The 25,562-nt window shown below is 37.8% G+C and overlaps 2 protein-coding genes across 2 annotated transcripts; both read right to left on the reverse strand.

The window, feature by feature from the left end:
• Positions 1–1,413: 1,413 nt before the first annotated feature.
• Positions 1,414–5,386, reverse strand: LOC149402567 (uncharacterized). Its single transcript, XM_089610124.1, has 3 exons — positions 5,029–5,386; positions 4,691–4,928; positions 1,414–3,815 (listed from the first exon to the last, which is right to left on the reverse strand). The coding sequence occupies exon 3, from the start codon at positions 3,601–3,603 to the stop codon at positions 1,546–1,548; it is 2,058 nt and encodes a 685-aa protein (XP_089466250.1). The 5' UTR covers positions 3,604–3,815; positions 4,691–4,928; positions 5,029–5,386; the 3' UTR covers positions 1,414–1,545.
• Positions 3,775–12,832, reverse strand: LOC149402568 (uncharacterized). The gene is made up of 10 exons (XM_089608438.1): positions 12,679–12,832; positions 11,477–11,732; positions 10,309–10,476; positions 7,789–8,008; positions 7,355–7,710; positions 6,782–7,267; positions 5,511–6,687; positions 5,029–5,391; positions 4,691–4,928; positions 3,775–3,815 (listed from the first exon to the last, which is right to left on the reverse strand). Exons 1-10 carry the CDS (start codon positions 12,830–12,832, stop codon positions 3,775–3,777), a joined length of 3,459 nt encoding a protein of 1,152 aa, XP_089464564.1.
• Between the last annotated feature and the right edge of the window lie 12,730 nt (positions 12,833–25,562).

Below are 25,562 nucleotides of genomic sequence, written 5' to 3' on the forward strand. Positions count from 1 at the left end.
GACTCCTGAAGCTCGACCCAAGCTCAATAAGGAGCCCAGTTCGCCACAAGAAGGACGAGCCGCCCGAGTTGACCCAGCGAGAGGAATCGGTCACGGTCAGATAGAAGACTCTGTCGCGAAGATCGGATCTGAGATAACTTCGACCAGCGACGTGGCAGAACCGAACTGACGAACACGTGTCCACTTCAACAAACCAGCCTCTACTATAAATAGAAGCCGATATGTAAAATTTCGCACACGCAAGCTGATATTCTTACTTTCGATCTCTTATTTCTCTATTTCCCCGAGTTCGTCCTTGTTGACTCCGGCATTCCGCCATCTTCTGATTTGTAATTTCTTCGATTATTAATAAAAGCTTTGAGCATTTATATTCGTTTTTTGTCCATTTCTTTTAAATTTCCTTTGCTTCTTATACGACATCAACAATAGTCATTCATTGACTTCGATCCTTTCTTGGTTGCAGCAAGATCACCACGGAGCTGTTTGATTCGTGCCTTCGTAGTAACAGTGAAATATTGTTCCAGTTTGGACCAGACTTGGTGTGATTCATTGCAGCCAATCATCCTTGTGAGGAGATTTTCGGACATAGATGAGAGAAGCCATGAAAGTAGTAATTGATCTTGCTGTTCGTGTTCCAGAAAATCAGGATTCGTCACCTTAATGTGCCGATCTGACTCTGAAAGATACTTCGGAGGCTTCGTCGAACTCTTGATGAATCGAAGAAGCTTGTGACCTCTAATGGCGGCCACGATCTGATGACTCCATAGAAGAAAATTGTCTTGCGTGAGTTTGATTGATAGCGAATGCGAGAAAGCGATTGGTCCTGATCTTGTGGACGAAGATCCGATCGTTGCCGACGAGGAATTTTCCATTGCCGGCGATGAAAGCTCTGATACAATATTAGAATCTCTTCAGAGAGAACTCTAGATCAAAGAATGAATTTGAGAACTGAAAAGAATATTCTCATTGATGAATTTCGTTATCAGTACATGCTATATACTATGACTGGTTGTTGTAACAACTTCTAACTAACTTGCCACACGGCATTACATGATTAGTTTAAGCATATAAATAAGATAAGCTGACGACTGTAGCTTATTCTTTGCTCTTCCTCGTGTATACGAGAGTACCTTCCTATACACGTCATCTCATACGCTAATAGCCACTTCATTAACACATTAAAATAGATGTATTACTGCACGTTATATTACGTCTTAAGTCTAACAATCTCACATGACCTTGCCTGCTTTTCCTTCTAGTTATTGATACATAATTATTCACAACCGAGAGTAATGATATTTTCATATATATAAATTTTTTTTTCTGCCTCTTTATCACAACTTATTTAGTAGTAGTAATCAAGGATATTCTTTTGAAAATTTCATCGGTCAAACTTCTGACTCAAAGGTGCAAGTCTTACCTCTGAAATATTTAAACGGCGCTATTTCATCAAAAATATCATGAGTGGCAAGTAGTTAGTGAAAGAAACGAATGAAAGAGACCATAGCGTAATGATTACAACAAACTACAGATTACATAAGTGGATTACTTGAACAAAATTCCGACCAAGTTGTCTCTTCCTCTGTGGGCTTCGAGGTCGATGAATATGGCATCTGGAATTTCAAACTGGACGCCATCACATTTCCCTGATGAACTCCTTGCTGCCACCAGAGGGTTCCCAATACTCGCAAAGGCGTTAGCCACGATACGCACCTCTTTCTCCAAATTTCCCGGTTTCAGTTCCGAAATCATGTCACGGAATTCTCGAGGAAGCTTTGAAGCAATGTTCGCATTGCTCAGCAGCCTGAATAGCAAATTGTGGAATCTCTTGGTGTTCATACAGATCAATACCAGGGCGAGAAATAACCGCAGCACTATAAGAGAATGGAAATCTGAGTTGAGATTGGAATTCTTGATCCAAACAATGGCATCGTCTTCGTTACAAAGAAGCTCGTAAATAATGGCTGTGGTGATTTCAAGGGAACCGATGAACTGTTTTTTCCAATTAGCTTCGATTTGGTCTTTGACTATGACGTTCTCGTTCCAATTAAGGTGGATTAGAAAGTCGAGAAAACATGACTTAGTCGAAAAAAATTGCCCTCTCAGATAGAAAGTCATGATCAACACTCGCTCAATCAGATACACAAAGCGGTTTAATGACACGTAGTCGCTCTTTCCCAGGCGATCGGAATAACAAGTGCGTTGTAGAGTATCGTGGAAGCTTCGAACCACAGAACGATCTAATCCAGATTCAGATAATAATACCTTAACGCAGTGTTTCCACTCCGAATTGCTGCTAAACCTCCCAAAAATGAGATTATGCATTTCATCTGTAAGCCGCTGAGACACATCCAACACCGCCATCGCCGTGTTTCCAAGTTCCCGAAAAGTCAGATCACTATTCTCCAAGCGAGCCACCGCATGAATTCTTTCTTCCAACATTCTCTTGAACTCCTTCTTTCCCCCAACTGGCATGTTAGAATGAAACTGGTCTCTCCATTCCAAAGCATTTATTATAAACCGAAAAAAGCCCTCAGATGGCAGCTCGATGTAGTCACGAAGTAACATATGATGACAGTGCATCTGAAGTGAAAGATTGGTTGCCGGTCCATATATATGAATGCGCAGCGATTTTTTTTCCGGGAGGTGCTCGTAAAAATCTTGGAGACTTTTCTGTACCTTCCTTGTGACGGAAGCCATTTCTGAGTTCCAATAACTTCTTGCAGCATACAGGAAATGATTGCTTTCGCAGTAGGATATTCTCTCATCCCGATTGAGATGCCAGTTATTTAAATTTTTTAACCAATGTGCTTCGATATTGTGTACGAGATAGACGGGTTTCTTGTTTCCGAAACGCTTTGTGACCGTTACACCCATATAGCTTAGGCAAAAGTTTGCATATTCGTCGAATTGATCCAGATGGCTTAGATAGTGAAGCACCTTTCTGATCTTCTCCTTCCAATCATTCCAGTAGAGAAGCAGCGCCTCAACAGACACTTGATTTCGAGCAGAGCTCAACGAGTAACCTGAACTCGCAGATTCAAAATGAATATCTAAAATTTTCCGAGCACATAAAATTTGACCAAATACACTTTGGTGTCTCTCGGAGTCCTTCCAAGTTCTTTCCCAATCAGAGAGCCAAAGATTTTCATCGATGAGACAACGGATTTCAGTTCTGCGCTTGAAAAAGAAGTCCCTCGACACTTTGTCCGCCAACTTCTCAGCTTTATCCAAATACTTATTCTTTCCTCGAAAACGACTAAAAGGCAACCCTTTATTGCTTGCCAAGACATGGAACAACAGACGTGACGAGGCCTCCATGAAATCCCCGCCCTTTTCCAACATCTCAACCTCAAGAAGAGTGTCTCCGAACTGCTTTGCAATCTTCGCGGCGCTTGCGTAATTCTTGAATCCGATTTCCAAGCCTAGAAGCTCATTGTAGCAGCCTTCGGCCTTCAAAAACCGCCTCATCGAGTCTTCAGAACAGAATCTACGAACAAACTCCATCATCGCAGCCATGTCACCGCGCATTTTGCAATCGTGCGCAGAAGCCATCAAAAGCTTTTGGTTAGCAGCCTCGATATGAGGCTCGTCTGTTTCCATATTATTGATCGCCGTTGAGTGCCTTCTCCAGCAAGTAATATACTCAAGTCCCTGGCTGTGCAGTTTCCCGCGGAGACAAACATTCAAACATTGAGAGAATAAGTTGGCCGTGGCATACTCAGTAGCGGCACGCTTATACAATCCTGCTCGAGTAAAACACTCTCCCGCTTTCTAAAGCTTAGACTCCCCAAAATTTTCCATGTAGATCTCACCTACGCAAAGTTATTTAAAAAAAAAAGAATTGTAGCATTAAATAATAATCACTACTCGAAAGAAAATGATCCTATGTTATCGTATTTTGTCTAACAAAAAATTGTCCATAAACTAATTTTACACTGTAAAATGAGATACGAGGACTTTTGTACTAAAAGTAATGACAGAAAGGTAATTTTGCGCCCACGTAATTTTCTAAAAACCGTGGTGTGCGAGTTAAAACACAACCAAAATAAACGAGGCCCTCGCATAATGGGTTGAGAGAGACTACCCCTTGATACGGTCCCAAGAATCGCCATTACCGCCAAACCCTTATGTTGATGTTGTTAGCATAATTATACTCAAACTATTCGTTTCATTTAATTTTTTTCATTTTTTTTAACACTTCACTTAGGATTTTCTTGTAGAAAACTTAAAAGTATTTTCCTACTGAATTAACACGGTAGTGATACAAAAGAAACCGAATAAATTATATTCTAACCCTTAAAGCAGTACTAGTTAAGGTTAAAACCATGTTTACCTTTAGGGTAAGACTTTGTTTCCATAAAACTATAATCATATTATAAATAACTTATCAAAGTTAATATATATGTTTTAAGTTGCTTCGTAGTTAGAATTTCTTTGTTTTCTTTTATTTTTTGAAAATGACAAAAATGCAACACAATCATTAGTTAGTTCACTCAAGAAATTAGCTCGGTGACGAAAATCATCACTCACATAATAGTTAGTACAATGTAAAGTTGCACAATACAAAAGCCACGAAAAATAATGTACATATGAAAAAATAAAAATAAACCTTTTAAAAGTTTTTTTTTTTTTTTTTTGCACTAACAAAAAAACCCAGAAAATGATGTATTTTATAACAAATTTGTACCTGCTAACGCGTATTGCTCAGATTCGTAGAAGCATTGTGCAGCTTCATGATATTTTTTAATTGACAAAAAAATATTAGCAGCCTTGGTGAGATTCACATTGGACGTATCATACTCAAAACCGCGAATCTGCCACGCTTCAGCTCGAAGGCCGGCCGCCTCGGCCCAGCTCTCCATCTTCGCATCTCCTGATCTTCGAAAGCAGATCTTTGCCGCATCGAAGTTTTTCTCATTAAAAAACTGCACACAATATATTCAGGGTTTAATTGAATTTATCAGCACAGGAAAATTCTATATAATTTAAACTGAAACCGAAGAGTAATTTAATGGACCGCAAGACCTTAAAGCCAGTAGACATCCAGTCATGAACAGTGCTTGAACTTGAAGCATGAGCGTCTTTAAACAATGAAGGATCGAAGCGCTGAACTTCGACGAGTTTCATTGTCTTCCAATACTCGCATATCTGTTGAGATGTCCCGTCACCTTCAGCGGTCTCTAAAATCCACAGCTCTTGTTTCGTACGAGTTATGGCAACGTACAATTGCTTCAGCTCCAAACACAGCAGTCTATGTTTTGCAATGTCGAAACTCGGCGAAGGCCGATAATTATTGCAGAAAAGATTTTTCTCCTTCATATATGTGTATATGACATTCCATAGATCTTTTTCATATGACAAAGAGAGAAAATTGTAGAGGAAGACACCCTGTGACAAAGAAAAGAAAACTAGTTTAGGAAACAATAGAGCATGAGAAAATAAAACCGCATATTACACACACTTGTATAGATAAAATAAAATAAAAACAAAGAATTAGCTATTCTCACCCGAAATTCAAGATCCTTGCATTCGGATAGCGTAAGAACAATGTTACGATTCCCAGAATAACTCGAAAGTTCTTTCTTACTACTCTCATCTCTGACCAATATTACCTGGTCAGGTCCTAAACTGGTCGTACTGAGCATCGAAGCAAACTCATTCTTTTTTACACGTTCAACCAAGACTGGAGTTTCCCCGGGAATAAGACTAGTCTCAGGGTTAAGAAAATCAATGGACAGTGGAAAGAAATGGTGAACAATGTCGATGACACTCTGAGCTAAATTTAAAATTCCCGCGTGCGAACGAAAACTCTGGCTCAAATGTGAAATCTTCGGGATTAGACCCTTTTCTCCTTTCCCATGCATTAATGCCTCGCCACTCGATTTCAAAACAAATTCCTCATAGAAGAGATGACGTATGTCCTCAAATCTGAAGTGAACTCCTTTTCCAATGGTCTGTGCTGTGTCACCGGCAAAAACAAAACCTCCGTCCACATTTTTGCACACGTGTTTAAAAAGCGCAATTTGGACCATGGTTAAGTCCTGAACTTCATCAACGTATACAAAATCAAAATCGAAAGCGCCATGTTCTTTCTCGCCCAAACGACGATGGAGATCCATGACTAGATCGTCCCAATCATATTCGCCGTTCTTCTCCTTTTTCCTTTCATATTGCTGGAAAATGTCGTAAAGATTTTCTCTTTGACTCTTGTCCAAGGTCGATATACGGTTCTCAGACATCGAAACATAATCCTTACGACTAATTTTACCTTCGTAAGCATCCCAAGCTCGTAACCCACCTTTGATGTGGGACACTATTTCTGTGAAAGCCGTTAATGACTGAATGTTCTTTGTCAGCTTCTTTGGAAACTGAGGCCAGTAAGAGTGGTGGAATTTTCCGAAATCGACCTCCTTTTGCATAAAAGCTTCCAATGCCTCCGATCTCGTCCTTGTACTGAAATCGTAGTCGTTTTCTACTTGATTGAATCTGTTGAAGAATGAACCACCCATAGTTCCGTCAAGCATTATCAGAAACTTGTGATACGGCACAACAAGCGGGTATGATTCGCGAGGTAAGCCAGCAAAAGAGTCCGGAACGTCGTCGAAATTTTGCGACACATTGCCGACACAATATCCCAACAGAATTTCAGACTGATTGTTCTCTGAATTGTCACCAAAAGAAAATCTGTAAATCCAAATGGAAAGAGTTAAATTAAACACCAACAAAATATATTTATTGAACATCTACCTACATGCATAAAGAGCATTGACAAATTAACCTTTTCAAGCCAGAAACACTTTTTTTAACAGCAAGACAAAGTTTGGGATTAAGCGACACAAATATCTGACGAAGAAAAACATCGTCCTTGTTCTCGTCTTCATCAGTCTTTTCGTCATCAGAACTTTGACCGTCAAGTTCGTGGAAACCTTTCGAAGCTATGCGATGCATTTGCTCTCGCTGAAATATTTTTCGGCTGATTACCGTTGTTTTTCCCGTTCCAGATCTCCCGAGAACAAATGAGCTTCTCTCGGAACGAACGACGTCCATTTCTTCCTTCGTCAGCTCAAACGGCAGTTCAACTTCCCTGCCATCATTTCCGCAGAGCAAATGGGTCGCCATTTGAGATGATATTTGATAGAACTTCGCAAGCAACAAACTCTCACTCAACTTCGAATCCGAAGATAAATTTCTCTTATTATGAGATAAATGCTTAAGGCGAACGACCTTATGTGAGCCATTCCACGTCATTGGGATCTCCAAATCCCTGGAGAAAGAGAAAACAATAAGAACATGTTATTTCTACAAAAATAAAATTAAAACATAATAAAAACAGTGATTATAGACAACATACCCTTCTATTCTCTTATTAGCCTTGCAAAGACCAAGAAACTCATCAGTGTACATAAAAAACAGAGAATCAAGGCGGTCTGCTATTTTAGGCACGTCACACTCTGGAACAATATCCCAGACCCTCAAAACTTGGTAGTGATTTTCTTCTGTAACCACATCGACCGAGACGATAACAAACCTATCTTTAACCTTAATTTGTTTCACAACATGCTTCGATCGATTACACGGCACATCATTGTTCGTCGTCTTTGGTCTCCAACCGGTTGCGAGCCTCATCAAGAGGTTAATGACCAACTTCTTCTTATGATGCAATTCGATCTTTTCGAACGACGTTCTAAAGTCATCGCTGAATAGAACCTGCGCGCACGAGAGTAATTACAATGATATTTATATAATAACATTTCGAAAGAAGTCAACTAATTATATGACCGATACCTTCCACGTCGCGTTTTTGAAAAGCAAATTGTCGGAATCGAGCGAGGCTTCCAACTGGTCAAGATCATTCTTCACTTCAACGACGAATCTGAACAAGTCTTTGTCCTCGTCAACATTATGATAACATTTTTTATCCTTGGCGTCTTGTACAATGGATTTCCATGCAAAATCATCACTTTGCGACAACCCTTTTTCATTTCCGAGAATCCAAAGACATTGCCTATAATTCATATAGCATTTGCTTAGTTGCCAAATCGAAACTTATTTAATACGGAGGAAATGGCGGGCATAATTACTTATTGTTTTCATTTTGATACACTTAGATATCTTTTTTTTTTCAGCAGCATAAATATTTAATGTCTTGTTTTAGTTGTTCCGTTGCTAGTATTTTATCATTGGACGGAATTACACGTGTCGGCCTCATATTCAACAAACATTAATTATTTTTCTTTAAAAAAAATTAAACATTAATAATAATATAAGTGAAATTTGTTGTCACTAGCCCACCTTACACTTCTTATTAGGGGAATAGCCCAATTTCCATTTAATTAAGCAAATAGCCCATTTTTTATCAGCTGACAATTATACCATTCACTATATACATTCGCTCAAACAAGCTCAAACAAACAAATTCACGCTCAAACAAACAAGCTGGGCGTTCTCTGTCCAGAATCCAACCATCAAACCAGCTTTTACGATCATCATCATCGTGGCAAGATCGTTTGTCCTGGTAACGAACGATCTTCTCTGAATTTCCTGATTCTTATCATCATCGCAAGATCGTTCACGCTCAAACAAGCTTGGTGTTCTCTGAATTTTTGTTTTTTGCTTTTTGTGGTTTGCGATCAAACAGGCTTTTGTCTCCGAGATTTTCCCAATCAAACAAGCTTTTGCGATCATCATCATCATCATTGCATAACGAACGATCTTCTCTAAATTTCCTGGTAAGTCGCCGTTTTTTTTTTTTTTTTTTTGTGGTTTTGTATTTGATACAGCAATTACAAAAAATTCTCTATTGATGTTTCGTTTATTCAATTTCGGTGTGTTCTGTCAATCCTATTGTTGATTCATCATCGTTCTTAGACAAATCAAGCATTTATTTTATTTTAGGGACGAATCGTTTATTAATTAACCGGATGAGTTAATTTAATTTACTGATTTCTTATTTGTGTCTTTTGTTCGTTTAGTATTTGTTTGTATATTTGTGTTTATTAAATCTTCAGTGTTCATATTTTTCAGTACACTAACGTTAATGGCATCACAATCTCATTCTCGAAGTGCATCCGATGAATTACAAGGTTTTCATTTAATTTAATTAATCGTTTGAGTAAATTTGATTAACTAAAACCATATAGGTTTCTTTGTAGTTGTATAACTGTTTTTGTTTCAATTTTTGCTTAGAAAACGCGGCTGGGTTAATTCTTTACGATTCTTCCGGCAGTGGATCTTCAATTGATACCGTTGATATCGGAAAACAGGTTTCGATCATTGATGATATCAACTTTGACAACTTCTCTACGTCATTTGATATCAAAGAGAATGATATTGTCTTGTCTAAGGAGTATATGATTATGGTCATGCAATTATATGCTATTACACATCATTTCGAGTACAAAGTCCTTAGATCTTCAAGTACTCGTTTCAATTTGATATGTTGTGCACCTTCTTGCCCATGGATGATGAACGCGGTGTCTTCCAAGAATTGTCATTTTTGGACTGTACGCAAGTACACTAGTCTGCACTCTATGGATCATAGGATGGAAGTCTTTTCTAATCGTCATGTTCAAGCTACCTCTTCCTTGGTCAGTCAATGCATCAAAACAGAGTTATTGAATAGGAGTGCTAGTCATGTTACTCCGAAAGATGTGATTTCAACCATGTTGGTTAAGGGAAAAGTCGAAATTTCTTATTACAAGGCATGGAAATCTCGACAACTTTCTCTTAAAGAAATAAGAGGCTGTCCCGAGGAGTCATATTCTTTGCTTCCTCTTGTTGCAAAGATGATGAAGGAAAGGAATCCAGGTAAACCATTTGACATCATTCAGGCTCAGTAAATTAATTAACCTACTGTTCTTCATTAGTTAATTAATTAACTGAAACAACAATGCTAAACAGAAACTGTTTTCTCTTTTACAGAGATATTGTAATTATTTTACCTACTTTTTGTCAACACAGGAACATTTACTGATTTACAGATCAAACCAAGCGGAGAGTTTTTGTACTTCTTCATTTCATTTGGTGCATCCATAGCCGGCTGGAAGTATTGTCGTCCCGTTTTTTTCCATAGATGGCTCATTTCTTAAAAGTAAATTTGGAGATCAAATGCTTCTTGCTTCTGCCTTGGATGGCGATAATCACATATTCCCACTTGGATTAGGTATCGTTAATTCGGAGAACGATTCATCATGGGAGTGGTTTCTTTCTAAGCTCAAAGAGTGTATGGGTGATCGTGACGACTTGGTAATCATATCCGATCGTCACATTAGCATTCCTAAGGCAGTTTCAAATGTCTTTCCAAACCTGTTCTGGGAAAGACTTGCAGGCACGAAGCATGAGCCATTGAGAATCACCGCCACGAAGTTCTTCTTCCCGAGCTGGGAGACGAGGCCGAAGCCACGGGGATGGATTACGCTCTCTCGGCCGAAGTGAGAGAATCGCAGGATCGGCGGGAATGTTGTCCAGTAGCCTCTGGTGATGGGATTACATACGTAGTAATTATCGGTGAGGCTTTGCGATTTAGATGAGAAAGAGGTCGCCGGAGGAGGCTCGGATCTCGGCGGCTTCCCAGCTCTCCGGGAGGAAGTCTAAGCTGATGGGCTTCTCCGGGAGAATGGATTGAGCCGGGCCCGGCCCGTCGCGTGAAAAGAATCGAGGCTTTGAAGGATCTGAAGAACCGTTTGTTGGCGTGGAAGTGGATGAGGGAACGCCAGCGACGTATACCATTAATAGTACTGTATTAATTTTGAGATACATAGTGGTTCCCTAAAAAAAATCCCGCTCTTGCTTGGAAAGTTGTCCAACTTGAGAAAGCTTTACAACGTCTATGATGGTGGCATTCCGCTGGAGCTCGGGAACATGGCGTCCCTAGTTCACATCGATCTTTCCAACTGTGAATTGGATGGCCAAATTCCGCGGCGACTTGAAGTCTCTGGACACTCTTTACCTCCACGCCAACCTTCTATCTGGTGAGTTGGACTCGCTGGGGCTGTGGAAGAACAACTTCACGGGGGTGATTCCTTCTTTCTTTTTTTCCCAGAGCAGGTTTGTGGAAAATATTTTAGAGATTTTTTTTTCTTTTACTTTTAATCAGAATTATTATTTATGAAATTATATTATTATTAATGTTTAATTTTTCAAAAGAAAATAATTAATGTTTGTTGGATATGAAGTCGACACATGTAATTTCGTTTAAAGATAGAGAAATTGTCCCATTTGTCACCAGTTTCAAACAATTTTCTCAATTTTCACCAAAACACTAATTTGTCCTAAAATGCCACCATTTATGTCAACAATGTTTATATCTATTTTTTCCTTTCACCATTTAGTATTTTGATGGAAAGTGGGAAAATGTTATGAAATTGGTGACAAGATAAAGACAAGTATTAACGGTTAACGGCGAAACTAAAATAACATAAGACTTAGATATTTAGGCCGTTAAAAGAAATATATATCTAAAAACATTTTTTACCTGGCTCTTATGGAATCTATACTAACGCTGTGATTATCTGAAGGCAACACAATCGAAGAATTTGAATTCGATCTCACTGTTGATAGTATTACTATATCCCCTTCATGAATCTCTAGTTCTTCAAGCGACGTCACTTTCACCGAAAACCCATGGAAATTCTCGTACTTGTCTTCGAGTTTCTCCTGTGTTTCAACAACCTGAGAAAGGTACGGAGATGCTACAACAATGCTAACAGGCTCCCTGATGCTCTTCCACACTGAATAGAAAAATAAATAATATTATAAATTAAAAAGAAAAAAACAACGAGAAATAGCTTAAGAAATTATTAACTAAAGCATCCAGAAAAATCCAACAAAAGAAACAAGTCTAATGCATATCGGAACTACGTACAAAAAGTTATGCGTAACATGTGATTTATGTTCAGTGACGGATCCAGGATTTCAATCAAAGGGGGGCAAATTTGAGAAATATTTTTTAGGAGGGGCATTATTGAAAAAAAACTTACAAATTTGGGTCAAAAACATAATTATTAATAAAATTTAAGAGTAAAATTATAAAAAATATAAAAATTTGGGGTTAAAAAAATAATTTTCAAAAATTGAGGGGGGCATTGGCCCACCCTGGCCCCCACCTAGATACTGTTTATGTTTACATAATAATGTATATATACACATATAGGCTTTTATGAATATATGAGTATGTTACTTCAATTGATAATATAGTTCATTATTTATCTGTTTTTAAAAGTTTTATATACCGTTCATATAAGTACGCAGAATTTAACCAAATGAATTTCTTTTCAGAAATGCTATAAAAAAAAATAGTCATGAACTATCATTAAAATCCCAGTAAAAAAACGGAGAAGCCAAATTCAAGCTTTTTTGTTAACACTTGCGTAGCTTTTTCACAATCCTAATCAATATATATAGCTAATTCCATGCATCCATAATGTTTTATGATAGTACTGAGTAAATATATTCTTTTATTATGTATGACTTAACATGCATTCATGCTAAAAAAAATACAAAAAAGCTTAACAAGTTATAATAACAACGAACCCAAAAAAAACGTTTCAGAGCTACAATAAAGACCCAGTTCCGATACTGTTGTAAAGTCAAAATAGAAAGAAGCCTAACTCAAGCTTAATATTAATTCTTAAAGCAAAAAAAAAACAAAAAAACAAAAAAAACCTCTTGATTTACCTTTGAAAAGCTTTTGAACAATTCTAAAAGCAATAGCAACTTCCACAAGGTTTTTCATGCTACCATGAAGATCATCCATTTCTTCTTTTCCACAGAAAACATTAATGAAAGAGTAGGAACCAAAAAGTGGTCCCGGGAGATTGTAATTAGTCATTACTGATCAATATTTCTGGTTTAATTTTCAGTTGCCAGACACATGCATAAATGGAAAACGTATATATATTTTTCTTGGGCTTGCTTATCAAGAACTGAGAGCGGAAGCGGAACCGATTTTTAGTTTCTATTAGAAACTTTCTACTGGGGATTCCAAGAACTAAGAGCACGTTTGGTTAGATGAGTAAAATAGGAATGGGATAGGAATAAGAATGATGAATAGAAATATAGAATAGAGTTGAATGGAAAAGTAATTATTCTCTTTGGTTTGCTTTTTTAACATCTTAAGGAATAGAATATAATTCCTTAAAAAAAATAGAATATAATGTATTGAGAAGTTACAAAAATACTTGTTTGGCATGGTTTAGTTTGGCAAAACAATCTTGTTTAAGTTATGTAAAACAAATTGTAAGAACCTGTTCAAGATTCGGGTTACTATCGTCACTTTCCTCCCGCGTGAATAATACAGGAAATATCTTGTTTCCTGTTTTGATATTATTTGGTGAAATATTCTCGGATATTTGGTTTCTTAATATATTTGAATCGCGAGAGATTTTGTGGTAACTTAATAAAATTTATTTATAATCGAATTAAGTTATTCACTATTTTCTGTTAGGTAACATGTAATAATATGATTTCCACGATCCTCATATGTGGCTATTTAAGGAAAGTATAAGAGATTTTCGAGTTGACTATTAATTGTTGCATTAGAAAATTTCTCCAAAGGACGATAAATGAAGCGAGAGTTGGAAATTAAGAATAGTTAAGTCAAAGTAAGTTTTGGAATAATATCGAGATAAGTTTTGAGTTCGTCTCGAATAAATTGAGTTACCGAACAAAGGTTTTCGGTTAGTTCTCGATAATTAATTAAATGTCTCAAGGTGAGAAATTAATTCCAAAAGATCTTAAATATGTTTAGGATGAATGAGAAAATTATATTATTAAATTTCTATGGATTATTTCAACTATTGTGGGTGTAAAATGTTGTGAATGAATTGAAAGGATTTATTTGCAACATGTATAAGAGAGAAAAAAAATGATTTGTGATGGAAAGTAAGAGGGAAATAGAGTAATTATTAGCTTGCAAATACATAAGATTTCTTTGCTTAGCCATTAATGCTTTGACGTAGAGATATGTCACAACTCATCACCATGGAAAAAAAATAGAAAAAGAAAATAAAAGGACGTTCACTTCGAATCTTCAAGGATTGCAATACCCCACCTAGTCATTCATCGGACCGTACAAGAAAGGAAAGGAAAGGAAAGAGCAATTAATTAATTTCCTGGCTCCCATCTTCTTTTTAGTACACGGTCAAATGATAAAATGGGAAATTCTTCACACTTCTATCTCTAACTAGAGGTGGCTACGCGCGAATGATCGTATAATGAACATGAGTATGTATGAAGAAATTTAAAATCGTCTTGTAAGATAACTTGGCAGTGAACAAAATATGCACTTACCAATTAATTGAACATAATTCCACTTATATATAATTGATAAAGTATGAAGTAAATGACATGGAGACTTTAAATATCATGAACATAAGATAATTATATACTTGTCATTTTCAAGTTCAAAATGTTGTTAAAAATACGACCAACGATCGATTTTTGACATATCGCAAAATCTAATCTAGATCGACAACCGAAACATTCGGGTAATACAAAAAAAAAAAAAAAAAAAAAACTTCAAGAGCAGCCTACATTCTATATCTATACTCAAAAGAGTGAATTCAAGGACAAGTCATAAAAAATAAAAAAATAAAAAATAAAAAAAGAGTTTGATTTCAACAAAAGTAACACGTTGGTTTTTTTTTTCGATTTTTGGCTTTTTCTTGAGCTTGGTGTTCAGATCTTCACAGTTAGAAGCTCCGTTCTTGGAGGAATGACCATCACTTTGTTGTGCCTCAGGTTGGGATGTTGTAGATATGACCTGCTCTTTCTCAACGGATCTTGGAACGGAAAAGTCATTCAATTCTGTGTTTTTTGGCTGACCTGGAACATTTTCTAACAAAGAGTAAACAAATCTGAGTAAAGAAAAAGGGATAGTTTTTCTAAGCATCATGTAGAGAAGAAGAGAGAGCAAACGAAAAGATAGTATTTTAGGTGAAAGATAAGTGAAGTATTCAGATCGAGTTACATATATTTATAGTTCATACCGCAACAGAAGTTGTAAAGGTTGACTGTTAGTAATCTATTAGGTGTCTCTTCTTATTTTAGTTGATGAAGTGGCATGGGATAGACTAAGCTGACATGAATATTAATCAAGTTGACTTGCAACTAAAATATTTTCAACTAAGCTGATATCTTAAAAAATGGACCAGCGAACCTATTATTCAAACTAATACGAAAAAGAAAATAAATATACCAAAATGATCCAGTTGACTGACCTGTGAAGACTACTGAAGATTATCAATATTTATGTAATGCAAAACGATCAATACGCACCTGGAGTGAGATTAAATGACCAAGATGAAGCCGGCCCGGCCATATACATGAACCAGGCGCCCCCACCTGAAGTTGGTTTCATTTTCTATGTGGTATGTTCAAACTCGTTTAGTTTCTTGTTGAAAAAATATTTGATGACAAGCCTTATTCGAATGCTCGGATTTGTTAGACATGATCTAAGTTAAAATAACACCGAATCATAAGTAATTCTCAAACAGAAAAACGTACTTGGGCAAAGTGCTGTTTAAAGTGATTAAATTACAGCAAATGTGGATTCAAATATTAGATTAAAATATAAACAAACAAACATAAACTAATATATTAAAAACAAAAAGTCAAACTAAGGGGAGACCTGTAAGAAGGCCAACGGCAGGTACGGGTTCCAAGATCTTCTCGGTTCTTTCCAGTCTTTGCCTGATTTCATAATCACAAAAAGGTCAACATTACATTTGAGATGTGTTTATATCAATCTAAAAAAATAAGGAAGCCCACCCATACCTGATATGCTTGATGAAAAACGGATCTTTCATGAGGTAAAACGCCCACAAAAGCCTCTGCCGTTTGATCTGATCGCTGTGCCACGTACCAGGACAAGTTTAGCATTAATCACATCGATGATTCAGTGGTTACAGAGTTATTATTATAAAACCGTCAATCACTCACCTCATGTTGTTCAGCCTAGGGAAGAAGAATATTCTCTTTTTCTCTGTCCTCAAGAGTCGTGACCTACAAAAGAATTCACATTCCTAGAACGTCCACGCCCAATGACACAACCAACGGAATCCACGATCGGGGGACTAAAGTGCCATAACATCAGATGGATGGTGAAGATTAGCTACTCGAAGAGATTAAAGTGTTGTTTGTGGCGACAAAGGATAACATTATTAGTCCAGTTGGCGAACAAAATACTTGCAATTTTATAAATAACACAAGCTTGCAGATTTAACCGACATCAATAAACCCTTTTAACAAAGAGTACTCTTAAACAAATTCAAAAGACCACAAATTTGAATGGGAATAAGCGATTAAATCGACAACAAATTCAAGGATAGGCCGCCTAAATTATCTATTGTGTATTGTTAGATAGTACAAAGGCAGTGATGAAACACACTCTATATAGAATTTTCATGAGTAATGAATGAATTAACTTTGCAATCACAGGCTCACAGCGTCCACATTCTTGTTCTCGACAAAATCCTACTTATTTTCGACGAATAGCTTCCATACAATGTTGTTTGCTTACTGATCGATCTACTTCAACCATTTCTTCATATTTTCAAAGCTCTCCTTCTCAGTAACATCATATACAATCTATGATTTTGTGGCTTAATAAGTAGACCATAATGAAAGTAGATATAAATCAGAAAAAGATCAATATGTAAGAAGAAGAAAACCAATAACAAATTATCTCTAATGCATTCACATTTAGTAGTACAAAGTAACATGATAAAAAAATTGCTGATAATAAAGTAATAACATAGTAAAAACTTTATCTCAAAGAAAAAAAAAATAGTAATGCAAATGAAGCTCCTCATTTTCCTTAAAAAAGTATAATTGTTTTCACATCAAAACTTTGATAATTAAGATCGTGTGATATACCTATAGATCTGGCCAAAAAATTGTATTACTCACTATCAAACAAATTACTATTTATTTATGAACAAGACTGGAAAAATTCAATGTTTTGTAAAATACCTTTTTCCCTATGATTTATTTATTTGTGGGGGTTCCGCGTTCTTTGTAATGCTTGGTTGACTCTCTTAGCCATTTGGCCAATAGGAAGATGTTCTTGGGTATTGTCTCTCCCGAGAAACGTCTTGCTGGTGTAGCCTCAATTCTTTTCCCCTTAATGAATTAAAGCCAAGCACTTCAAGCAGAAAAAACAAGTACTTGACATATTAGATTTATAACTTGTACAAAGTAAACAAGGGAAGAAAAAATGGAAGGAAAACTCACATCAATCTCGTTATCAAACGGAATTGCCGCCGAAGATTTAAAGGAGATTGGATCACGAAAGAGCTGCTGTGGAAAATGTAGATTGAAGCCGGAATGCGATGTATATTATAATTTTTGTGTGTTTTCAATAAAGGCTCAATACTACTTATTTGTCTTTGGCCTTTGATTAAACTCACATACACCATCTATTTTTTCTTCTTCTTAATTTCACACGAACAATGTCATACCCACTCTATTTTATGTCTTCATTGATTTTCCTAGAAGAGAAGCTCTTTCTACACCGGATTATATCTCATAAGAACTCTTTGAACAAAAAAAAATATATAGTCTAAACTTCATAATCTACTAATCAGTGGGGTAAAAATATAAATACATAAAATATGCATAAACTCCTAAAGGCACACAAAGCACATTCTCATACCTAAGAAAAAAATCTAGTGATCTCTTCCAGCGAATATATATACTTTTCCCTTAAAACTAATAGAATAAACATAAAGTTCAATTCATGTTTCTACTAAACATGAAAAAATTGATACTAAACAAAGGTGTCTTGTGCTGTGTTTGAAACACAACAAGTTGAACATAGTTATAAATAAAAAAATGTGACGACGTTCAAGATGCAAGTTCCGATCAATGACATTCTATTGAATTGAAAATAATAGCATCAAGAAATTTTACTTCGATAAAAAAGCTAATCTTATATTCACTCGAACGGATCTCTCTACCCAGCTATCTCTGTCAAAAATATAATGTCACACAAAATAAACATACCAATGATATTATATAGCATCATACCCAAAATTACACAACAAATCAGAAGGCAAATTGATCTGCAGAATTGATCGACATACCTAATCTTAGCGGTGAAATTGATCGACGAGTCTTACAGCCTTCCAATCTGCCATTCAAAAATTTTATTGAATTTGCAATATTACTGAAGATTGCAAACACAATCAGACTCGAACTTACACCACAAATCTGATCACCTAAAAATAGATAATAAAAGAGAGCCATAAGAGAATACAAGAATAGAGTTTTACCATTATAACATTCTCTTGCTTTGCTAGCCATAAGCATCATATTAATGGTTCGAATAAACATTGTTGTGTAAACCAGCCTTCCATTCTCCACGACCACTTTGAATTCCTCTCGCTCTTTCGGTGTACACACTACACCACAGAATCTCTTGCAACGCTAGTTTTCCGAAGAGCAGCTTTAACTCGTGTGAAATTGAGACCACAAAGATTAGAGATTTTTAAAATCGGAGGAAGGAAAAAAAACGAAACAGGGAGTTTTACCGATTAGAGGAAAAAAGGCTCGGTCAGGATTTGGTCGTCATCGCACTTGCAATGCTTCATTCCTTCCAAAGCAATTTCACATGCTCATCATAAAACCAGGTTATACCATATTCATTACAACACAACCAAACTATTCAGGAACATCAATTTGAACTCAAAGAAACACTAACAGTATATGAAACAGATTATATTTTGTATGCAACTTTAAGTTGTCAATTATTTTTTTTCTTTTTCTTCTGCTAAGCATATTCACAAAAAGTTTATAGCACATATACATACTTATGAGGGCAAACTCACCGTTGTCCTCATCCTCGTCTTCGTCAGAGCCGTCTACGATTGGTGTCGCCTCGACCGGTCCGCTCCAAATTCTCAGCTCCGAACGATCGCCGCCGTACATTCCCCGGTGGAAAATCCGGCGTGACGGCGAAAAAACACCCGTCGATGAATCCGCTAAGATCTCTCGTCTTCGGAATCCCGGCCGATTCTTCTCCCACCGCCGGAGCTACGCAGTTGAAGTGTAGAGCTTCGTTGCCTTGATAGATGATTTGGTGATGGTGGTGTTGAGAGCTTCTGTAGCCTCTGCGGCGCAACCAAGCTCATATCCTCCGACGACATTTTTCTTGCCCTAAAAAACGTATATTTATTCAAAACTTTCTTTCTTTTGACATATGGCTGAATTTTACATATGGTAGCACATCAAGACTCACCTGGTTTTCAGGAGGTAGAGAGTGAGCAAACGAGATGAGGGAGTGACAAGAGACAGGTTCGAGAGAGCAAGAAAGAGAGAAGATCGAGGTAGATCTAGAGAGCGTGCCAAAAAAGAAGAAGAAGTGTGAAAGTCAATCGGGTTCCAATCAGGAATCACGGATTCACGCTCTTCATCTCCACTTCATCTTCTCAAAATCACGCTCAAGAATCAACAAAATCCGAGCGATTAAGGAGAAAAAAAAAAGCGAGTCCTTACCTTGGATGAGGCAGAGGAATTCCGATCTCTCACGATTTCTCTCTCTTATTGCTTATCTCGCTCTCTTTCTTCTCTGGGTGTTTTTTGGGCGTGGTCAAGTGAAGAAGAAAGAGGAAAAGAAAAGAAGTAAGATAAATGAATTTGATTTCTTTTTCATTTTTTAGAAAGACGAATCGATGGCGTGGGTTTTTAGAAGAAGACGAATCGATGGCGTGGGTATCGAATGAAGATGAAGAAGGAAGAGGAAAAGAAAACGCAAGGAATAGGCCAATTTAGCCACGTGTCGCGCAAAGAAGGTGGCAAATTTAGCCATGTGTCGCGCAAAGAAGGTGGCAAATTTAGCCACGTGTCGCGCAAAGAAGGTGGCAAAGGAGTGCCACGTGGCATCCTCTGGATAGAACTTTAAGTACCGTAGACTCTTATTATCTATGGTATGGATACATAGACGAACGATAATAAAGGAAAAAGAAAAGAAGACAAGTAGAAGAAAAGGAAAAGAAAAAGGGAACGCTCAGGAACGAAGCAAAGCAAAGAAACAAGAAGAAAAAAAAACGAGAGAGTGATGGAGAAGGAAATCACGTTAGAGAGAAAGAAAATAAGCTGGAGAGGTATCGCCGGATTTCGATAAAGGGTTTCAAAATTGATGAGAAAGAAGACTCGAAGCATGAGTGCAAGGTCGAGCACAAATAGAAGAAGGAGAGGCAAGCTGATTGAGCATTAGCACTGGATGTTAGATTTCTGTCAGAATTTATGAGAAAAAATCAAAGATCACTATGAAATTCATAAAGAGATAAGGAGCGTGCGTGGATTGGGTTTTAAGTGAAGTTCAAAAAGACCTTTTCTAGAAGAGAAGGATTGGATATCTTGAAGTTTTGTTAACCGGGTAAGTGGATATTAGGCACCTACAATATCAAAAAATGTTATATATATATATATACATATATTGTACGTGCATCTTTATGTGCTTTCTAGTAAGCATGAGTAAGATAAGCCAAATGATAAATCACTATCAAGATTAAGGGCTTTAAACCATTAACAAAGTGGGAAACAGAATTAGTCTGGCTAACAAAACTGGCTAGAGGTAATTAGGAACCCAAGCCTTTGTTATGTGTTCAGTTAGCTTCCCCCAAGAGAATCCAGTCCTAGTGATTTGGGTTATAAGGGATTGTGATTAACACTCGTATTCAAAGCGAGTATGTTTACGTTACGATCTTTGTGAGTCATATCCTGAGATCTTATAAGTCACGATTTAATAAAGCGAAAAGAATGTACGATAAGGTCAGGATTTAATCCAAGCTAAGCAGTCTCTCATGTTAAGTTAATTAAAGAGAAGACATATGGAATGGTACCGCCTCCGACATATACCCCCATGTTAGCGAGTACTTGTTATACTTCGTGGTGGTACCACATGGGGGTTAGGCTAGTATGGCGCCTATATGACATATGTCATGCGAATATCATTAAGGGATCCTGAGTATGGAATGTGTATTGTATGATGGGGATATGAGGGACCTAAGCTGGTAGATTCTCAAGTAAGTTGTAATTATCGGGACCTAAAATGGTGATTCCATAGATTATGATAGAAGTATGTATGCTATGATGTGAATTGCCGGGACTAAACGGTGGATTCTTAAGTAAGTTGGAACTCTCGGGACCTAAGCCGATAATTCCATAAACTATGGCAAGATATGAATTTATGTCATGTTTGAACTACCAGGAATTAAGCCGTTAAGTTCTCAAATGATATGAAAGTATGTCCTACATTATGTTATGCATTGCTTATGTGATATGTGCACGGTGCATTAGATACGCAGATATCCACTTACTGAGTCTTTCCACTCATAGTTATTATCTTGATATTGTAGATAAAGGCAATGCTAAGGAGGACTGAGCAGAGCATCAGCATAAGTGAGTAAGCGTGTATATACGATTGTCGACTTGTGGCTTATGAAATGGCGAGTTTGTTTGTTTCTATTTTGAGTCAAAGTGTTGTACGTGAGTCAATGTCCTTTAGCACTATGTTAAGATCTTAAGTGTTTTATCTAGTGGAAGGTTTGTAAATAATGTGTCCATAGGAAAATAAAATAAAAACTAAATTTGCTCGTATTTTTCAGAAACGTTTCACTAGGTAAACGTCTCAAATGTTTTCCGCATACGATTTTAAAACTTTTTTTTTTCAAATTAAAGGCATCGTGATGCATCATGCATGTTTTTCAAAGTATGTTTTAAGCAAGAAACAAAGATATCTGCTGCGGCTCGAGGGTCGTGACATAAAATCTCGCTGCCTTAAACCTTGAACCAGTTTTTCTGCCTTGGAGAACATCATCGACATCTGGTTCTTGGTGCTTGCAATTGATGTAGCTTTATTTGTGCAGAGTTTGTACCAGCGTGTTTTTGCATTGACGTGCTTGTCAATCTTCAGGAGAAGATTTGGTGAAAGTGAGAGAGTCTCAGATCTCAGGGGGACTTAGATTGCAAATCTATCAGAGAAGTCAAAGACGCAAGGTGTTTACAAAGGTAGTCGTCAAACTTAATATTCATGTATATTTGACTATTGAGATAGTGGATTGCTTTTCATCACCGGACGTATCAGTCCCCCTGAGTAGATTTTTTATCACCAAATATGGTTATCAAATCTCTTATGTCATTTGTGTCACACGAAAATGAAAAAATATTTAAAGCTTCGGGCGTTTTGACCCAAAGCCGAAACAAGTGGCCGCACCCGAGCAAAAGGTGTGAACTCGAATGCCTCGAGTTGGGTTTCCTTCAGTCGAAGGGCTTCTCTAAGGAGAGAAGGGATGAATAGGGGGAGTGACCGTGCCTTTTTGTGTAGGCTGTCTACGTACCCGTGCGTGGGATCAGGTCAGAACATAGTTCAGGGCGTATGTAACGCAGGTTGAGGCGCGGAGCCTGAGGGTGTGCTCGACAGAGGAGACGGAGCGTGGAGGAGTCCTCGACGGCGTCTCAAGACTCTAGGATTGAGTGACCCAATAGAGAATGTGTGGTTTCTCTCTTTTGGAGACGTGGAAGACTCTAAGTCGAGATTTCCTTGTCGTGGCGGAGCTTCCGGGCGCGTAGGCAATTTCCAGTCGAAAATGCAGGACACATAGGCGATTTCTTGTCATAAATGGTGGACGCGTCTAGTGTGCTAGACGTGTCTAGTGTGCTAGATGCGTAGGCGATTTTCAGTCGAAAACCTCTGGAGCACTCGTGGGCTCGAGATTAGTCGTTCGATCAAGAGAGTCGGCGCTCGGGAGTTCTCGGGAGCACTTTGGAATCTTTGAGAACGAGAAATCGAGGAGAATCTGCTTCAGGCCAAGGATGGCATCAAGAGAAGCAGAGAGAAGAGTAAGTATACAAAAGAATGAATGGGATGAGTTTCCCCTCAATGAGAGGGGGTATTTATCGTAGTTGGAGGGGCCTAGGAGGCTTGTATTTCATCCATGTGGGACTGGAGAGCGTGCTCCGCCAAGAAGATAAGCGCACGAATGACTGGCGGGGCGCATGGCTCGCTGCGCTCGCGCGTTTTCCTCGAGCGGCGCACGCATGAGTTGTCGGCCTTTTGTGGGCCTTAAAAGTCTTCGTTTATCCGGCCCGTTGGGGCGTTTGGGACTTGAGATTTCATGCGAGTTGCGTGAAACATAAAAGTCCATACTCGAGGAATCAAGGTCGACACGAGGATTTGTTAATCGTCTCGTGGACATGTAATTCTACTCGAGGAGTTATTTCGTCTCGAGGAGGAACATGGCTCGACTCGAGGAGCAAAATTTTGGCATGAGGACTTACCAGTCGACTCGTGACAGAAGGCTTGCCGCTCGTCAGGACTTCCGACCTTACCATCGGCCCTTTGAACGGCGTGTCTTCTCGATGTCTCTGGTTTTTCAAAAATGACCGACAACATTAGCCCTCCAAGTTTGTCGCTCGGGAGGCTCCGGGCGGTGAACTTTTAGTTGTTTCAGCCGGGTGTTTGAGGAAAATTTATTTCCCAAAGTTTCGCTGACGCGAAGCCTTTGTGATTACAAAGAATGTTCTCACAATTGCATGTGCTCTCTCCCATTTTTTTTGTCTCTCACAACACGAGTGTGTGATCACGTGGAGGAGGATCCTAGCGGATAGGAGGCGTAGCTCGACGTGGGCGAGGCGGACGCAATTGCATCCGTCGCTCTAGCCTCGGAGAAAGGGAACGTGCGCGCGCAAGCAGGCGGGCGCGTGATGAAGGCAGACTGGCTTGTCGCGGTGTTGTCAATGGTGCCCACAAGAAGAGTTGTAGTCTTTATTTTGTACATTTGATGTAATAAAGTCTCATGAAGACTCTTGCTTGTAATTTCTTATTCATTAATAAAAAGTTGAAACGTTCATTCATTCCTCCTTGTCTGTTTGAAGCTTTATGATAAAACATTAGTCTTTAGTCCATAAACAAACTTAAAAACTTACGAAGAGACAAATGTAGATTTGCATGAACAAACTCTTCGTAGTTTGCTTAAAACGATACATTCGCAATCTAAGGGTCAAAGGACTATTGACCTCAGTACGATTGTTAGGAGAATATATGATGTCTAGTTATGGGGCATTGAGAGTTGGAGACTCTATAGTTCTTCTAGGTATCTTCTGAAGGTACTGAATTGACCAGTGCACTTCTAGAGACAAAATAAGAACAAACCATTTAACCTCTTATGTCTCGAAGTCACTACGTATGAATTGCATCGTGCTTACCTTAATCCTGAAATGAGACGTGCCATTTCACAGCTTACGTATTCTAATTTGAGAAAGTGAGAGTTCGGACTCACTATGTGATTCTGAACATGGCCTATTGGTGAAGTACTCAGTTGTGAGAATGTCATGAGTAACTTTGTGAAGTTCTCATAGATATGGAATTCATGTACAAGATTGCTGAAATGCTTTGTTCAAATTGAGTAACAGTGCTCATGCTTTGTTCAAATTGAGTAACAGTTCTCATACTAAGTTGTGAGAATGTCATGAGTAACAGTGCTCATGCTTTGTTCCTTAGAATGTGAATAAATGAACTGGCCAGTGTCCAAATTGAGTCTCGACTCTTTTGGATGAAACAATGTGACTTGTTAGCCCCTCGTCAATACATTGTTTCTATCTTATTCACAAGCGACAAAAGAGTTGAGGAAATAACAGCTAGAAGGGTAAAATGGTAATTTTGTAAATTCCGACTAGCTGATGATATTCATGAAGGGTAAACACTGATAATATTCTGTGGATCCACTCATTACAATTAGGTTGAATTCTTGAGTAGAAAATAAATTCATTTGAACCGAGAGATTTTCAGTGTCAACTCTTTAGTGGAGTCTGGAAAAGGTTTGTGAACTTTTTAGTCCAAGTATTTAGCTCAAGCTTTGTTCATTTGGATCCATGAGGTCACTGTCACAAATCACATCGAATAGGAATAGTTAAACTAGAAGCTAAGTCAAAACAAGAACGAGACAAGTTTTACGAAAATTATCAAAAGGGTATTTTTGTCTTTCAGACATAGGATGAAATGAATGTCAATAAATTTTTTAACATGGTCATTTAATGACATGAATCACTCGACCAAAATTAGTCTTTTTGGGCCTTGTGGATCAATTTCATTTCATAAGAATTTTATTGAAAATTCTTAATGGGCCTTTTTCATGTTGTCATGAACAAATGAAAAAGCTTCTAGAAGCCCTTTCTAGAATGTTTTGGGCGCCCACTACCCAAAGGAAAAGAGAGAATATTTTGTGCATGAATGTATCAAGATACTTGCCAAAAGAAAAAGAGGAAACAAATTTCCTCTAAGAGGAATAAGGGGAAATCGGCCAAGGCTAAGGGGAAATCCAAGCTAGAACGCTATTTGGCTTTGTGACTCTAAGGAGAATAAGGGAATATTTGCTCATGAATATGTGATATTCTATTGAAGAGGAAACTACCTTATTGAAGGTAAAGCCTCTCCTATAAATAGGAGCCTTATTCTTCACATTTCATTCATCCCAAGTTTTAGAGATTGAGAGCTTCTCTCTCTAGCTTGGTCGCCCCTCTCTCCTTCTCTCTCTAAGTTCTTTTCGTTTTTGTTTTGG

This window comes from Urtica dioica, chromosome 3, assembly GCF_054948205.1.
Source record: "Urtica dioica subsp. dioica isolate 48M chromosome 3, U.dioica_male_clone48M_v1_H2, whole genome shotgun sequence".
Classification (NCBI taxonomy): Eukaryota; Viridiplantae; Streptophyta; class Magnoliopsida; order Rosales; family Urticaceae; genus Urtica; species Urtica dioica.

Coding starts and splice junctions, on each gene's coding strand:
- LOC149402567 (XM_089610124.1), bottom strand. CDS start 3,603: ATGGAAACAGACGAGCCTCATATCGAGGCTGCTAACCAAAAGCTTTTG.
- LOC149402568 (XM_089608438.1), bottom strand. CDS start 12,832: ATGACTAATTACAATCTCCCGGGACCACTTTTTGGTTCCTACTCTTTC. Junction 8,009..10,308: donor GCAAGTCTTTCCCAGAACAG/GTTTGGAAAGAC, acceptor TATGAATTATAG/GCAATGTCTTTGGATTCTCG. Junction 6,688..6,781: donor AGTGTTTCTGGCTTGAAAAG/GTTAATTTGTCA, acceptor TTGGATTTACAG/ATTTTCTTTTGGTGACAATT.